Source organism: Xiphophorus hellerii, chromosome 2 (genome assembly GCF_003331165.1).
Source record: "Xiphophorus hellerii strain 12219 chromosome 2, Xiphophorus_hellerii-4.1, whole genome shotgun sequence".
Lineage (NCBI taxonomy): Eukaryota > Metazoa > Chordata > Actinopteri > Cyprinodontiformes > Poeciliidae > Xiphophorus > Xiphophorus hellerii.
The window spans coordinates 18,701,199-18,719,308 of NC_045673.1; the positions used below are offsets into that span (position 1 = coordinate 18,701,199).

General features: G+C 40.1%; 1 protein-coding gene across 1 annotated transcript; it reads right to left on the reverse strand.

Annotated features, from left to right (window-relative positions):
- Positions 1-730: 730 nt before the first annotated feature.
- snrkb (SNF related kinase b) lies at positions 731-17,196 on the reverse strand. Its single transcript, XM_032590174.1, has 5 exons — positions 16,924-17,196; positions 14,060-14,376; positions 11,887-12,281; positions 5,772-5,913; positions 731-2,993 (listed from the first exon to the last, which is right to left on the reverse strand). The coding sequence occupies exons 2-5, from the start codon at positions 14,293-14,295 to the stop codon at positions 2,003-2,005; spliced, it is 1,764 nt and encodes a 587-aa protein (XP_032446065.1). The 5' UTR covers positions 14,296-14,376; positions 16,924-17,196; the 3' UTR covers positions 731-2,002.
- Positions 17,197-18,110: the final 914 nt, after the last annotated feature.

Here is an 18,110-nt window from a genome sequence, read left to right on the forward strand (position 1 = left end):
TTAATTTAATCAGTAATACTTTTATAACAAATTTATGTCAGATCATGATTTCTTGGTTAATGTCAAGTTGTCATAATGAAGACATTTTGAATAATGTCAACTTTGTATTAAAAGTGTCATGATTTACCGAATGACACTTTATGATATCAGTCATAAATATTCATTAAGACTTACTCATGTTCATGACAGGTGTTATGTCATGTTTCTGACAGTCTTATTCACAACCCGTCAAATATAGTGTTACCAAATCAGTACACTTTAGGTCTGCACAATAAATGACACATCTATAATTTTCATAATATCACTGCTTGCACTATGCATATTGCAAAGAACTGCCTGCTTGAGGCAATAAGTGTTAGCTGATTATTTAAGTGCCATGCATTTTATGCTCCCTATGCCTGATTTTCAATAAATTAGAACATGCATTCTGATGAGGCTCACATGTCAGATTAAATGTACCTTTTGAGAATCTTCCAGTAGGTAATAAACATACTTTTTTATTAAGCCCACATTTCTGTAATATAATGTTTTTAATTGGTCTCAATGGTCTGATGTCGTATCATAATTTTAAATGTGTTTTCATATAAAAAAAAAAGGAAAATCATCATAACAGAAAAAGAATTGAGAACATCTGAGTTACTGAAATTAATTTTTCAGTAATATTGAAGAGAATATGATGACTGAGTTTTATAAGGTTTTCAATAAGTCCTTGTTGATGAGATGGGAATAATGAATTTTATATTTGTTTTGATAGTTGGACTTGTTATCTGGGGTCTTTGTTCAACCCAAAGCAGAAAGACATCGCAGTAATACTTCTATACAAGCAGAAGCTTCGGTAATTTGTTGCTCTGCTGACACCAGGCCAACACGACAAGACTTAAGCTATGACCGTTGTAAATTCATTGTTTCTACCCATTAATGTGGGAATGATTGTAAGGTCCATTATTCTCCAGTGAGAAATATGTTTTGTATGGAAAACATTTAAGACAGTTGCCTATCTTCTCAGTAAATTCATGTCAGGATTAGCCCTTGCAATCGTGTACACATCTAAGTTAGCATTCTAGATATTAAAGATTATGACATGAGAACAGAAAAAAAAGCCTGAACAAGTTTGTCTTGTTTGGAAAAGTTGAAGGAGAAAGCTTCTCCTCTTTAAAATTAATGTCCCAGCATGACAACGGTTTGCAAAGTTGCATCTGAGTTAATCACAAAACGTCTCAAGCACTGGGGCTGCAGTAAGATGTTTCTCACAATGCTAAACACTGTTTGTATTGAACACCAAAATAAAAGTACAGCACAAATGCCTCATTCCAGTTATCAAGCACGGTGGTGAAGGGGTCATGATTTGGGCTGCAATGATTTTACACCCAAATACAGAAAGAAAAAGCATCAGATCTTTTTTTCTGCAGTAAAATGGATTCAGTTTTTCACATTTTCTGGTGTATAATCTAAAATATACTTGAGAATATAGTTGGCAGGTGGCTGATGACGTATCTTGCTGATAACATGCAGCACAGTGGATCTGCTCTGGACTGGACTGACTACAGTACAAATCCGTTCAATCTTCATAGGCACCTTCGAGCAAACAAAATGGTTTCTAGCTTATGTAATAAAATAAATCTTGCCCTCACATTTCTCTCACTAACTTCTTCAAGTCCATAGAGGTTGGAGCAGTTTTGTCTTGAAGCTACAAATTAACAAACAGTTTTGTTTTTTATTCTGCAGTCTCTCCTTTACACAGCAGCAAATGGAAATTAAGTCCTTGGTACATCTCACTGTTGACTCTTACTAAAGTAATGTTTATTACATGAGCACACTGTTGGAAGTGGGTGTTTGTGAAGCTGTACAGGCGTGCTTTCTTGCTGAGAGCTGTTTTGCTCATCGTTTCTGAAGAGTTCAGCTGCGTGCCACTTCACAAGGTCTGTGTTCGGGCTTCAACCAGCTGCTGACTGCTAAGCAGCCCGACCGTCCCCAGAGAGAGCGACCCTGAAGCCAACATTTGCTACAGCACGTGGCAGCAGTTGTACTGAGCCAGTGGCAGGATCTTGGGCTTGTTCTGTGAAGGTATGTTGAAGGCCAGGGCTTTCTCGCACAAAGGGAACTGGAAGAGTCTGTCTCGGAGCCTGATGCTGTGTCGTTTCCCTTGCTCCGCCCTCGGTACCGACTCATCCCGGCTTCCTTGTGGATTTTGGGCTGGAGATTTTGCAGTGGACTCGTTCTTTTCGTTCAGTTCTTCCTCCCTTTCTGTTTTCTCCCTCAGGCTGGCAGAGGACGCAGAGATGCAGGACTGACAGGATTCAGGAGTTGGGAGGAGTGGGGGTGGTTTGCCCGTGTTGTTGTTTGGTTCCATCTCTTCATCCTGCCCCTCTTTCCTGTTCGAGATGTTCAGCTGACAACAAGACACCCTGAAAGCTGGTGAGGATGGAGTGACTTCGGATATCAGAGTGACTTCAGATGTCTGACTGAGCGTCTCATCCCGGTGACTGACTGGCTGATCTGAAATCACACAGCCGCTGTCTTCATTTTCTCTCTGCATCTCCTCTACTTTGTCCTCTTCTGTATTTTCTAACTCTTCCCCTTCTTCCACACACTCCAACCCATCCTCAGCCTCCCCTTCCAGTTCTCTCAATTCCTCCCACTCTTCTTCTTCTTCTTCTTCTTCTTCTTCCTCCTCTTCACAGATCTGCTGCAGTGCAGGAACGTTCTTGCCCACAGGAGGCTCTTCAGCTGGAGCGGGTCGGAGGTTGAAGCCGAGGCTTGGCTGCCATGTGCCAGGAAAAGTCTGCTGAGTGGAGGTCCTCATAGCCAGCAGATCCCCACACTCTGGAGCACACAGTGAGGAAGATGAGGCAGAGAGGGCCCCTGCTACCCAGTGTGGTGGCGCCTCAGGGCTGAGAAGGGCATCATCCAGGCCCTGCAGCCACTGGTGAGCCTCGATCTCATCGAGAGACGCACGGCGACACGGATCCTTCTGCAGCATCCTGGAGATCAAACTGAATATAAAAAATGGATTAAATTAAAGCTGGGGTGTTGTGTAAAATGTAAGTTATAAAAAGAATGATTACTGAACCTTATAAAGACAAATGTTATTCACAATTTCACATAGTAAAGTAGTATATGAGCACACTCAAACATTTTAATATCCAGCCACCATTCCCACCCATTCAAAAAAGAATAATTTTGAATTTGATGGCCACAAAACATCTTGTCTGGTTCTAGTTGTTCAATAGTCCTCGGTCCTTTCCTTTGATTGAGTGTTTAGTGTCAGAAAGCTTGGATTGTTTTCACCGCACCATTTCAGCACCCTAGATCTTCTACTACTAAGCTATGGTGTTATAATAATGTGGGTTTTTATTGTCTTGCTGAGATGTACAGAGTGTTCCCAGAAAAAAGATGTTGTCTAGAGGGGAGCATTGACTCATCTGCAACACTGTTACTCTCAACTAGTACTTGTTAACACAAACAGCGCATAATAAGCCAATCAATTGGCAGCAATTTAAAGCTGGATGTAGGGAAGACAGCTTAGAGAAGTGAAACAGTGCATCAGAGAGAAGTGAAAACTTTTAACTTGGTGTGGTTGTTGGTGCCATTTGGGCTGGTATTGTCTGAGTGGTAATAAAGCTGAAATGGTGTAACGGTGTGGGGAATATGTTATCAGCACTCTTGAGGCCCGTTAGAGTCCAGTGAGCATAGCTAAAATATTACAACCTGTAACAATTCTGACTGTCAATTTTACAAAACGTCCAGACGTTTTGTAATTCTTTTGTAAAGTCTCACATAAATTGACTTAAACTGGTTTCAATCCATGCCCTCGCCATACTGCTACCTTCTGTGTTTGAGGCCTGCATGTGTGAAGGAACGCGTTTCTTCCCAGCTATGTTCCTAATTGTACATCATGTGAATGATGATGTATAAGGTCACATGATAAATCTGGTGTCAGATGTTTCAGAACATCTTTGCAGATGATCAAATGACCCATTTGGTTGGAGGAATAAAAATAAAGTGTTTAAAGGTGTTTATTCAAAAAGCTGAGCCAGAAAAGAACAATAACTTTTTTTTGCTCTTAAAGCAAAGTATGTGACTCACAGGTTTCACTTCTTGCTTTAAGCCTCAAGAAAATCAAATTACCTGTAATGATTTTTGTATAAAAAAAAAAGAAAAACTTGAAACAGCTAATTGTTCAGATTTTATTGATAACACAAGGCTTTCTTGCAGCACTGTATGAAGAATCATACAAAAGCAGCAAATAAGTGGAGGAGCTGGACCTTTAAAAGTATCTTTATTGCTGACACGGCTTTTTGAATCTGTTCTGTATTTCAGGTGTAGTTAATTTCTTTGTTTTGTCAACACAGACGGAATAAAAATCTGCAGTGTAGTATAATTTTAGAGTCCATTGTTTTTCCTTTCAGTTCACCCTGCTGCTCCGGGAGCTGGGAGGACAGTGTGTGTGTTTTGGTTTGAGGTGTGAGGGATCGAGGTTAAGTGTGAAGACAGACATGCATGCTCGAGTTGTATGACTGACAATGATGTATTGTGGGTTGGGGTTCACAGATGTTAATGACAATGTCATGGTCAATTTTAGCCCAAATTGAATTTGCAACAGGCTGGAGAATTAAATTATTTGTACGTATGTAAAAAAAAAACCAACACATCTATAAACATCAAATCTAAAAAGACAAAACACACCACTTCTAGTTAGGCAAAAGTCAGGTTACAGCTGTTGCCCTAAACTTGCTCATATGTACAGCTAGAGATGTGACTATAAAGTTTCAAAGAGCTAAAACTGAAACAATGCTGAATATGAGCCACATGTCTCTGCCACCATGCACAGTAAACGGGATCGTAAAGAAGGTGAAAACTCTCCTAGGATCACTGTTGGAGAATTGCATAAAAAAGGTCACAAAGTCTCCATCAACGTCTTTGGGCACCATCTACATGGCAACAAATTATTGGGGGTGCGAGCTGGGAAATGTTTTCCCTTCTCCTACTTTTAAAATATTTAAACTTGAGGACTTTGATAATCATTTCAGGTATTTTGTTGGAGCGTTGCGCTTTATTTGGAGGAGTGAAAGTTTGGAGTGGCAGTTGGTGAAAAAGTTGGTGAGAAACAAAAGACGGATTTGTGGAAAAGCACCTCCTGGCCACTGTTAAGCATGGTGGAGGGTCTATGGTGCAGTGGGCATTTTCCTCCTCCAAAGGCAAGTGCATAGCATTATGACATTTCTGAGATATTAGCACATTTCAAATAAAAATCTGGTGGCCTCTGCCAGTAAACTGAAAATTGGTCATCGCTGGGTTTTTCAACTGGAGTCCAAATCAACAGAAATGGTTGACCCGACACAAAATGAACCCAGTTTCACAGCCATCCTGGGAGTCAGAATTAAATCTTATAGAAAACCCAAAGAGAAAACAGCAGACAGCAGCGTAAAAACCGGGACTCTGGGCGCCCAGGGAGAAACAGTAACAGCATTGTGAAATATTACAGCGAAGCCTAAGGGTTTCTATTGGCAAAAGGAGGTTCTACAGTCTTAACAGCAGGGACCAATAATTGTAGCACAGTTGATTTTGTATAATACTTTTTCCTAGCATGGGATTTTTATCCACTGAATACAAGTGGTCGAATTACAAGTTGGCTTTTTATAAATGTTGAAATGTTCAATTAAAAATTTTAATTCCACATATGTACGAGTGGCACAATAAATATTAAAAAATGACTTTACTTTGTGATGTATGGATGGATTATAACTCCTCAGTGTTCAGTCAGTACTCACTCTCTGCAGACGTCTGAAACGTGTTCGGGGACGGAGTAGCAACAGTCCAGAATCATGACCAGAGTCTCGCTGTCGTTGGTTTCCTGGAAGGGAGGGACTCCACAGACCAGCATGTACAGGATCACACCAAGAGACCAGATATCTGGGACACACAAATAAACTGGTCTTAATGTCTTAATGAGCAATTAGAGCCACTGATTGAAACAAAGAAAATAACTCACAGAGAATAGTTTAACAGTTTCCTGTATCTAAAATGAAAGAATCCCACAAACAAGGGGAACAATGCTATTTATTAATTAAAATGATACAACATGAGAAAACTACACAAATTGTATTACAAAATATATGCAAGATCAGGTTTGTGCAGCATTTTCACTGCTGAATAAAAAAATGTATCCTATATCTCCTTAAAGGAAAAATCATTTTAAAATATACATGGAAAATGGCTTAACATAAGTTTCACTTACTTTAAAATTTCCTAATAAGACATTAGCTGTACAATGATTTTTTTTTTCATAGTTTCCTGTTTTTATTGAAGAGATTAAGGGCTGAACATGAAACTTTCCAGTATCTAACTTAGTTAAACTCCTTATTAATGAAAGGGGAAACATTTGAGTGAAGCAAGCTGCAGAAGACTAGATGGAAAATATGATTGAAAAAACACATTCACACATGTTAACCACTTGTGACACTTCTGTTCTTTTTCCGTCTCCTCCCTTTCCTTCCTCTGGCATCCTGGTGCAAGCATGGTTTTAATGCAGACTCAGGACAGCGTGAGCCAGACGGGAACACACACTCGAGCTGAGCTGAGGGCTGAAGGCCCGTAACAAACAGAGGTCTCGTTGTGGTTGTGTGCTATTCTGAGAACGATCATCCTTCTGTCTTTCCTGCCTCTCTCTGTGTTTCTCCCAAACACTGGAGGCAGGAACACAGGCACATAATGTTCACTTCCAGTTTTAACCCCAGCGTGACACTAGAAATATCTCACACACATCTAGGTTTGTCTATATAAAGATAATAAAGACTTTTTTTATTTATTAGTTGTTTAAGAATAGCAAACATTAAAAGATACTCCTTACTTTATTCTTGGAGCTTCTTCTAGTTTTATCAGCTTATTTTAGTTCAAAATAATCAAACAAAACTAACATACAAAGGTGCCTTTTAATCAGAAACAATATGCTACGAGTTATGATAGCTGTATGACAATCACAATATGAAACTTCTACATAATCAAACATCTTTATGCAGTTTTGTGCAATTACAGTTTTATTTTTCAGAGATTCTGACCATGTGAAAAATGCTAATTATTCATGCTAAATACTTTGTGCATCTTTTTTATGTTGGCACACAATATGAAAACCAGCTTGATGTAATGTCTGAATCCAATTAAAAATGGATCCATGTAAGGACACAATCAATAAGTTTCTCCTCTGTCCAGGGACTCACATTACTGGGAGCAGGGCTGATGAAGCATTCAGGCACTGGCCCATATTAAGCTCATGAGGGCCCAAACAAAAGCCCTCAGTTCTCCTCATACAATGTACACTCAAGCGCACGCTCACCTCCTTCCAGAGCTGCGTTACGCAACAGGGAGGAGAAACCTCTCGAGTGCTGGGAGTGCTTTCCTCTCACTGGGGAATATCACACATTCCCACCACACATTAGTGAGCTGCTGATGGCACAGCGATCCAGTCCAGACACACACACACACGAAAAAGCACACACGGCATCTGCTAAATGCATAAATATATCAGGGTTTACAGTGCATTGGTCAAGCACTCACAACCAGTGAACTTTTTAACTTTTGGTCATATTACCACAAAGTTTTATGTGTTTTATTGAGAACTGATGTGATAGACAAAGTAAAGCATCATTTTGCAATGGAATAAAAATTATGTTCTTTACCATTTAAAATCCTCAATCTTGTGCACTGGTATTCAGCCCCTTTTTAGTATCCTATATAAAATTTGGTCCTTTCTTTGAAAGTTTAAACTTCTGAACACACTGATCAATCTATCAACAGAAATCAGAGTTTGATACAACTATAAACTAAATCAAATTAGGAATCTGAAAATTCATGTTCACAAATACTGCACAGAAGAAAGACAATAACATTTGAGTGAAAGAAAATAGTTTAGCAAGCCATGTATAATTTCTACATTATTACACAATAATGACCATCACCAAATTGCAATTAATTAATTAAAATAAAAGCTTGCAGTTGCAAACCAACAGACTGTGAAAAGGGTTGAAGAGGTCGGATAATATTGAGAATTTTGCAGGACTGGCTCAAAGTTCAGCAGCAGATCCAGGCTCTGTGGGTTTATTAGACTGGCACTTCCTTTGAGGTGCATATTTCAAGAGAAAATACGTCATAAAGGGTCCGTTACAAAAGGCCATCCAAGTTCAAATGAAAAAAAAGCATCCTTTGGCGTATATTCGGAAGCTGAAGCCAGACGGGGCTCACTCCTTCCTTCTGGTCACCAGTAATGTGGAATGTATGAGGAAAGTGCACTAACAATACCCTCTGATTCATTGACTATAGTGGACTGATAAGGAACATTTTTCACTTTACAAAATACAAAATTAAAACAATTGAACAACATTCTTAGCTAATTTACTTTCACCCATTACCCTTCATTCTCAGTCCTAAATGTAAATATCACATGTTCCTATTAATCTACCACTGTGTCCTCTAGGAAGACAGCAAAAGGCTTTTCATAGTTAAAAAAAACCCTGACATTCTTTTTATTGGGTATACAAAAAAAGGGTATCCAGTCTGACGTGGGAAGACCTAGGAAAGTGTGGGTTTCCCTCCTGGACCATCTGACAAGACTTCAGCTAAGCAGAGAACAATAGAATAGAAATATGTACCTGAATGCTGCATTCTTATTGTGTAAATTCAGTTCTAAAGAATTACATTTTTCAGTTTTCATCAATGTCAGCAAGAATAAATGATGGAAATATTTAATTAGTTAAACAAAAGTTATTTTCAACAATACTCTCTCTTCTTAAGGTGCATATGGTCGTACTGACGTCGCCACGGATCCTGTGATAAATGATGACTTTTAAGCTTCTTTAAAGAGAATAAAGAGATAGGAGGGAACATTTGAACAGTTAATAATTGTGACCAGCTGAGGGGTAATACTGAGACCCAGTGTGGTGATTATTGCATCTTAAAATAAATATTTCAACTGATTAGCTTGTGAAAGACGAGCTTTAGTTCTTGAAAAACCTTGTCTTATGTCCACGTTCCAAATTAGTGGGAAGTGGACATTAGAAAAAGCTTCAGGACATGCTGAGTATTAAAAAAAAATCTGTTTGTAGATTTTGTTACAAAGCTCACTTTTTCTTTTTATTATTATACTGTGTTGCTGTGGAGATGGTGTCCTTTCCAAGCACTGGAACATTAATTGTTGAGATAAACAAACCACCAGCCTTCAGGTTGATGTGAAAATACAAAGGAGTTTTGTCAAAAAAAGCCTCTCCGGCTGTGCTGCTCTTTCCTGATCTATAACGGGATCAGTGAGTGGAGGGGGCTTTCCATGTGCCCCTCACAACCAACCTTCGGCTTCCACAAAACAAGAAAGAAATGAGAGGTGCATGTGTTGTGGCAGCAAGCTAAGGGGATGTCATGAGGTGTTTGCACGCTTGCAAAGACTTTAACCCGAGGAGCTGAATCTCAGAACGCAAACTGTCAGACTCGGTTCATCCCACTGTTCAGATTTTGCTATTTTAAAAAAGCAAAGTTTGAACTTTTCAAAGTGAAGATTGTGTGTGGGGTATTTATGGGCAGTCAGTATTTTCAACTCCCCTTAAGAGAACATTGAGTTGCTAACCTAACCTTGCCAATCAGCTGATTTAGGGGGAGTTCTAGATTGTTCCTATTTATCTTCATTCTGCATTTTCTCAAAGGTGTATTGAGGTAGTGTCCCAGCTGCTCCAATTTGAAATTCTTCTAAGTGATGTCTATTGTAGGAAAGATAGTGACTACTCAAAAGTAGCCAACACGACCCTAATAAAAAAATTAACAAATCCTTTTAAAAATGTGACAGGATTACAAGAACTCCACAACTCTGTCAGCAGTTCTTTTAGGTTTGCAGTCGATTGCATGAATAAAGTTATGGACCGACCTCATATTACTGCATGCAGCATTTACGCCTTGTGAACATCTTCCCTCTTTCTCTGCGTCTTACGAAACACACATCAAACAGAGCACACATGTACAGTGAAGGAGGCCTGCTTCGAGCGCCACAGAGAGCAGTCACGGTGTTTGTGACGGTTTATGAGTCATCTTGCTAAGCCGAGACATCGCTGAGGGACATCTCTTCCAGCGTGCAGCTCAGGATTACATCCATAAATACATATGTGCTTGTGAGTGAGGGAGTCAGAAGAGTACGGTTCTATAGAAGTGATGACAAAGCCATGTTATCGGCAGGCTGAGTCATTCTGGATGATGTAAAATAGGGCAGAGAAAGGGTATTTTCTTTGCAGCGAAGCAGAACATGTTCTTGCGAGGAGCTAATAAAAAATTTATTTAATAGGACGTCCCTTCAGAAACAGGAACCAACCCGAGGAAAAAGGAACTAATGCAACTCGCGAGTTTTGCTGAAAGTTAAGTTGTGTTTCTTCATCACCCCTCCCATTGTTACATGAGGCAAGGTCACATGACAAAATAAAAACAGATAATTCACAAGCACTTAAATTACACATGCTGTCATTTGGAGCCATTTGCAACTTAACCTTGCTTTCATGGATAAATGCACCAAATGTCCTTCTACAAGAGAGCACTAATTGCAGTGGGGTTGCATTTGTATTCAGTGCAGATGCGACCAGAGTAAAGAAGTGGGCCAGATTCTGCCAAAACAAAATCCAGCCTAGTCCAGCTTAGCAGATAAGACCACCAACCTCCCTGAAGCAGACACCCTCCCCCTCTCCGTTCTCCTCCAACCCCCAAATGGGACACATAAAACCAAATCCCTCAGCTCCCCTTCTGTTCCTGCAATGTCAAATCCCACAATCAGTGCAGCCTTCCCAATCAGAGCGAGCAGAAAAGGCACGGAACTTCCTGTTTCCGCTCTGCGACCTGCTGTGCAGGGAGGGCTGCAGTGCAGAACGTGCCCGGTTGGCTCACAACTGGCTGACCCAAATACAAACGCTAATCCTCAGCAGACGAGCTCAGACCCCGGCACATTCACACATCGGCACGTGAATGAAGAGGAACGAACACGGAAACACAAGAGGAATACCAACACAGGGTCAGGAGGGCAGAGATGGACATGCAGTCTTTTACAGTTGCCAATGCTAGAAGCACCGTGTTACTCTGAAAAAAAGTATTTTTGGTGCCATCTTTTATTGAAATAGCTCTAGTGGAATTAGAGATGCTGACAACTGCATCCATCATACCAATGTAGCAACTAGATTTTTTTTAAGCCAAAAAGTGCTACAATAACTCTTCTTCTCTCTGGTTTTATTCTTTACTTTAATGTTTTTGAGCAGCTCCCAGAAGTGACAAATTAAATCAGCAGACTTCATTCATAAGTTAAGTGAACTGGAAATGCACTCTCATGAATCCACAATGGGTATACATGAATGCATACACTCATCATCTTTTAAAGATGTTTTTACCTTGTTGGTTATTGACTGACCCCTGAAATAAATGGCAGAATCCCACTTTTTTAGCCCTGCATGGGCTGCAAAATGTAAACTGATATTAGCATGTAGTTCAAATGTCATGTCAAATATTGGCTGCGACAAACCAATCAAACTATTTTGCCAAATTGTCCACAACTTGTTGTCTTGGAATTAACCCTAAAACTATTAGATTTTACTAAATCACACAGTACAAAAGTGAAATAAAAAATGGGCTAATGTTGTACAAAGACAATTAGTTAGTAATCTAATTCTAGGATTGTGAAATTAGCTAACAGATAGTTTTCAGAGTTTATAGAAATTTTTGGTCAGAAATCTTTTTTTTTTCTTGAAGCAAACATCTAAAATGTCTCAAAAACTAAAGCGTTTTTGAAATTTCAAAATGATTTAGACCCACAAGAAAACAATCAATCATCCAAATTCAACATTCTGTAATGGAAATAAACATGATTTAGTTTCTCACCCACAGCTGGAGCATCATATTCCTCTCCCAGCAGGATCTCTGGAGCAGAATAAGCCAGCGACCCACAGCTGGTGGCCAGCATCATCCCAGGCTGGAATAAATTGCTGAAGCCAAAGTCTGTCAGCTTCACGGCACCCTGCTGGGGGAAAAACACCACGTTTTCCGGCTTCAGGTCCCGGTGCACCACGTGCAGCTGGTGGCAGTACGACACTGCTCGCACAATCTGGGCAAAGTGACGCTTGGCGGTGCCCTCCACCACGCCTCCTTCGTGGCGCAGGATGTAATCGTAGAGGTCACCGCCTTCGGCCAGCTCCATGACCAGGTAGAGCGTGGTGGGAGTGTCGATGACTTCATAGAGCCGAACCACGTTGGGATGCTGCACCAGCCTCATGCACCTATAAATGTGCAACAATAGTTGATTTATGTTGCAATTCAAGAAATACAAGCTGTGGTTCTAGTGTAAATGTAAATAACAGTGCTTTGTATGCATGTACATTTTGCAGAATGGATTTGTCATGTTTTCGTGATTCCTTTCTTTCTTAAAGAGATGGACAGATTGTGGTTTTCTTCACAACAGGAACATTTTATTATTAACAGCACATTATGCTACATAAGGAATTGTGCATGCTCACTTGCATGCACATTTGTCGGCCCACTCTCAACACTAAATGACAATGAGTTGTCAGGAAGTTTGTAGCATCAAATTACCAGCTGTTGTTTAGTCTCAGAAGGTGAGACTATTTATACTACAAAAATAGTCAATGACTATGAAAAAATCCTTTATTTTTATCTGATTTGTCATTAAATTCTAAAAAAAGGGCACCACTCTAATTTAATCCAGTTAAACTACATTTGATTTATTTATACAGAACCAATTTAATGACCAATACCTCAGGCAAGAGTCATTTATTTTAGGGAACTCCTAAAATAACTAGCCTCCTAAATCCCTCCTAAACGAGCGTATGGCCACCATGGACAGCTGACTGCATTGTGTCATTAACTTTGAGAGGATCGCTCATACCAAGCATTTATGTGGCTGCAGTAGAAAGGAACAACTCCCTTTGAACAAGAAGACACCTCCAGTGAGCTCAGGTGGTTTGAGAGGACAGACCAAGTCAGCGCAATAGCGTTCAGTTTGTTGATGCGCCTATTGATTGATACGGATGGGAGGTCTTAGATCTGATTAGGAAAACTTTGTTTCTCAGTATCTGACATGCTGATCACCAATCAAAAAGAACTGAGCAAATTCTGATCACTGGCCATTAATCTCTATTTTTTTGGCACCAAATCAACTTAAGCTACTTATGTCAAACTGTTGTGCCAAGATAATTCAGTTTACTGCAGATAATGTTTTCTTCTTCTTTCCGTAACTTCTAGCATTTACAGTTTTTTTCAGATTTCTTTCTCATTATCTTCTGTCTCCTTTCATCACTCTGGAAGTGATAACTTCTCCATGTAAAACATGGTGACTGCAGTGGAGTCAAGTAAATTAATAAATTTAGCCCTTCATAACCATAATGATCAGTGAGGGTTGAATATGCAGTGAATCAAGAGTTTTGTCTTTCATTGCATTCTTCTTTTTAACATTACGGATTAAAGTAGCAATAAAAAGAGGACAAAGCCTCAATTTGTCCATCAATTTCTCACTCTACTTGACCGTCACTTGTGCAAAATACACCAAGATGCTTAGACGTCTCACCAGTTGACCTGCCACCGACAGGAAGAGATGTGAATACGTGGGTTGAGGGATTGTTGAATGCTTATTCCTGGCATCCGTTTACAGTGTGGAAAAATTTTAATCTGATTATTGAGAGATTTTAATATAGATTTGAAAATCGTCTGATTCAGGTCACTAGACAATCAATCAGTGTTTCCCAACAATTATTGATATCAAAGCACCATGTGGTAAATTGTATTGAAGTAAAGAATTTCTACACCGTAAAATTTTACTTTATTATTTTGAATTCTTCAAAAATCACCAGTTTTCTCATCGTATTCTCAAATAAAATATAAATAAATAATTTTTTGAATCTAATTTCACTAGAACAAACACAGTATGCATTCAAATAGACGTGTCATCTCCTGTCTTTTTTGACAATATTATTAATATTTTTTAATCTGTTTCTTGTAGAATAGTTGATTACAAATTTAAAACTTAATTATCATTTCTCACCTGACTTCTTGTAAGAGGTGGCTTGTTGCCATGACATCCAGTTTAGTCTTATCGATCATCTTTACAGCCACCAGTTGCCCTGTGTTGACATGACGACCCAGTTTCACAACAGCAAAGTGGCCCCTTCCCAGCGTCCGGCCCAGATGGTAGAGGCCGCTGAGATCGGAGCGACCGGAGAAGCCTCTGGGGTCCACAGGCCCGTCCAGGGCTGAGGTCAAATCCCTTGAGGAGTCCATGGTTGAAACAAAAGGGTGGAGGGAAGTTGGCTGAGTCAAGAGTTCTGTGATGCAGAAAGTCCCTCAATGCTGGGGGGTTGCCTAGCAGGATAACGAAAAAGACGAAACAATGAAACGAAATGACTGTGAGGATAACTTTGGCCTCTGGCCCAAAGGGAGAAAGGCTTTAGACGAGGTCAGCTGCTGTTAATGCCCCATCCCTCGAGGCACCGGACCAAAAGTAGACCAATGTTCCACTTCATTTAACAATGGCAGACAGACGACAGAACAAGTTCAGATTAAGTACTGAGAGCGGATTACAGAATTACAGCACAATGTGAGCAGCAGAGGGAGAAATATTCCGTTATCGTCTCTGATGTTAGAGGGCTTGTGTTTGAGTTTGTCTCAAATATCACCATCCGAAGCACAAATGGCACGTCGAATCAATACTGTAACAAGAAACCGTAATGTATAATGGTGCTCAAGTCCAAGCGAGCATGTGTTTGTGTCAGGAGATGACATTAAGCCTGGTGATGTCATGATTGTATCCTCCATCCCCAGAGTGGAGAGTTCTTCACCACCACCTTCCTCAACACAACCATCAACATCTGGAGCAACTGCGTCATTGTTTTTGTTTGTTTACCCCCGGACAACAAACATGGACCTGAAGGTGCTGCTCCATGTCTGCCATACAGGAATATGGAAGAAACACATTACTACGTACAGTGGACGACCTGTGATGTTTTGGCCTCATTTTTCTTCCAAAGAACTCTAAAAAGTTTAGTAAATGATAATATGCTCCCTTAAAAAAGTTTACTTTTCAACTTCTACTGTTTTTGCATATGTGCCTTGATATTGCAAGTTTTGTTCAGTCATTTTGATTCCATTATAGTTTAATTCATATCTCTGATTATTTTTAATTATTTTATTGTTTTTGATCCTACGAGCAGCTTTTTTGCAAGATTTCATCCTCTTTTTAAGGATCTTAAACTATTGTTCTTGCTTTACAAGTAACTCTTAAGTAGCACAACCTAATACAGACATTGCTCGCGGAGGAGCTCTCAGTTTTTAAAGGCGTCATGTCTAAAGTGTACATTTTCACCACTTTGTGCAAACAAATTGTGACGACAAAGCCATTCTACAGTGTGATCAAACCCTTTTCTTATCAGTAAGACCAAAGGAGACATCAAAGATGGGATGGATTACAAGACTGTCAACGGGAACCTCAACGAGAAGGCGGCAGCTCTTGTTGCATTTCTTGGGAGATGAAAGAAATACAAAATGATCATCTGTCACCCTTAGTCTGGAGTCTCAGGTGAAATATTACCTCATATGGTCAGGGTGATCATTAGGAAGGTGAAGAATCAGCCCACAACTACACAGGAGGAGCTTGTTCATGATCTGCAGGCAGTTGAAAATACAGTCACCAAGAATACGACTGGAAACCCAACCTCACAATGGATATTAACTTGGAGTGCTCTGCTATAGATTGCACATGTACAGACATGTATTAGCTGTCTGATTCAGAGAAGGTCTAAGGCAAAGTGTTTGAGTCAAATTAAATTAATACCACCAGGACAACAAAGGAGAGGCTCAAAAACAACCACATTAAGGTCATGAAGTGGCTTACAACAGCTCCTCCAGATCTCAATCTAACAAAAGATCTGAGGAAGGAGCTGAAGCTTTGAGTTACCAAGCTCCAGCCAAGAAACCCAAAGAATTAGAGAGTTTATATACAGAGGAATGGACTAAAATATCTTCTAAGAAGTAAACACATCTGGTGACCAAGTAAGGAGAATGTCTTACTGCTGTGCATATCATCGAAGTTTCTTCACACAGTTCAGATTCATGTTTTGCTCAGGGATCAAATTATTATTTTATTCAATGCCAAACCATTCCTCTTGTAACATTTATGTTATTCTTACTGGATTTTTGGCTTTACAAATGTAGCAGTGAATCAATTGTGTACTCTTTCCCACTTTATTCCTCTATCTTTTTGAATTAATTTGCATCTGATAATCGTAATTAATAAATGAGCATCTCTGGTGATTATCTGGCATCTTTCAGCACCTGTATTGTGTCTTAAAGAGCTTTTGTTTTCATCTGATCCAGATGTTTATCTTTGTCTATGTTCAGCATATTTGTGGTTAGGTTTTACATTTTTTTCTGTTTTCTATATATATAGTTTGCAATCTGCTGTTTGGTTTAACCTTTGATTGAATCTACTGAGTCTAGTTCTAATTTATTTAACCACTTATTCGAATGATTTGATTTGCCTTTCCATAACAGCCTTTCTGAGTTTTATAACCAAATGTCTTTTTCAAATAAATACATTTTTATCAGTTTGATAATCATCAGCAGCACTTCATCACTTGCAGCGTCATCAAGCAGAGCTGCGTTATCAGCCTCTTTAACACCCCTTTAAACAGCTTCATTGGGCCAAGTTCACACTGACAGGCCTCCTTTTTAAATAACACTAACAAGGTTAGTGTACATCAGTTTGTTTCAGCTGGACTTGAGGCCAGCTGTTCAAACTGCAGTCCCAACTTGGCACACAGTCACCATCCTGGCTGAACAGCTCATCGGCTCCTCCGCAGCAACATCACTCCGCTACACGTCGGACAAACAACAGCAGCGGCGCTAACTTACCATTGTTGCGCAAATGTCCCGTGATAACTGCAAGCGGCTCCTTATCTCCGCAGCCTCCCAAAGCCTCGGTGTCACCGCTGAATTCAGACGCGGAGAAGGACGGCATCGCCTCCTCGCTCTGCTCCGTCACTGCGCTCCATGTCGGTCGCGGCTGAGCCACTCTTTCCACTTCTTCTTCTGCTTGATGTGACTCTCTCCAGCTGAAGAGCCGCGCGCCCGCTCTGCAGCGGCTAAATCAATGAGAACTGGGCGTGCACGCGCAGTGCCCAGCAGCGTCCTTCTGACGTCAATGCATTCCAGCTCGCCCTCGCGCGGCCTGCGCGCGGCGCGGCGCGGCGCGGCGTCCAGCGGCGGCGAGCTTCTCGTAGCGGAGTGGAAAATAACTGAATGAACTCATGTGAAGTCCAAGAAATTATGTAACGGACCCCTGTGAGTTTGTTCTCTGATTTGCATCGAGACAAAACGACCCACAACACCCCATATTTATTGATACACGGTCTGATTATGAGCAAGGTGATTCACAGTCTGGTCTTTGCAACTGTTTTGTATCTTTTCGGACAGTCAGATCAGAGGGGTCAAAATTATTTGCAGTTTGGGCCATATCAAGATCATGAATGTCCCCACGGGGCCGGTTGTGGCAGAAAATACTGTTAAAATATTAGCAGATTGCAAGCATATTAATCAGTGGTTGAGCCTGCATTCAGTACTTCTTAAATTTAAATTATATTGAACATCTCTTCACACTGATGTAAGCTTACAGTATACAGATAAAATCAGCTTTGATTTGATTGATAAAATAAGTGGGAGTGGATGTCTACCCCAACCCTGGCACCTTTCTTGTTTACGTCATTAGATCTTGCTTTGGTATTTTCTCACAGTGCTTGTATTTTTCAATTTGCATGTTCTTCCTGCAGATAAACAGGAACACATCACAATGCTGTCCACCCCATACTTCACAGTTGGGATGTTGTCTCAGGCAATTAAGCTTAATCTTTTCCCTATTACTGTAAAGATGGTCAGTATTAATTTTTGTTTCATCAAACCATGGAAAATATCTTTAAAAATCCAGTTTTCTTTGAGTGAAAACTGTAACGTGTCCTTTTATGTTGCTTTTGTAATCATGACTTCTCTCTTGCTGAGTGGCCTTTCAGCCTATGTTGGTACAGAACTAGTTTCATAGAAGTTAG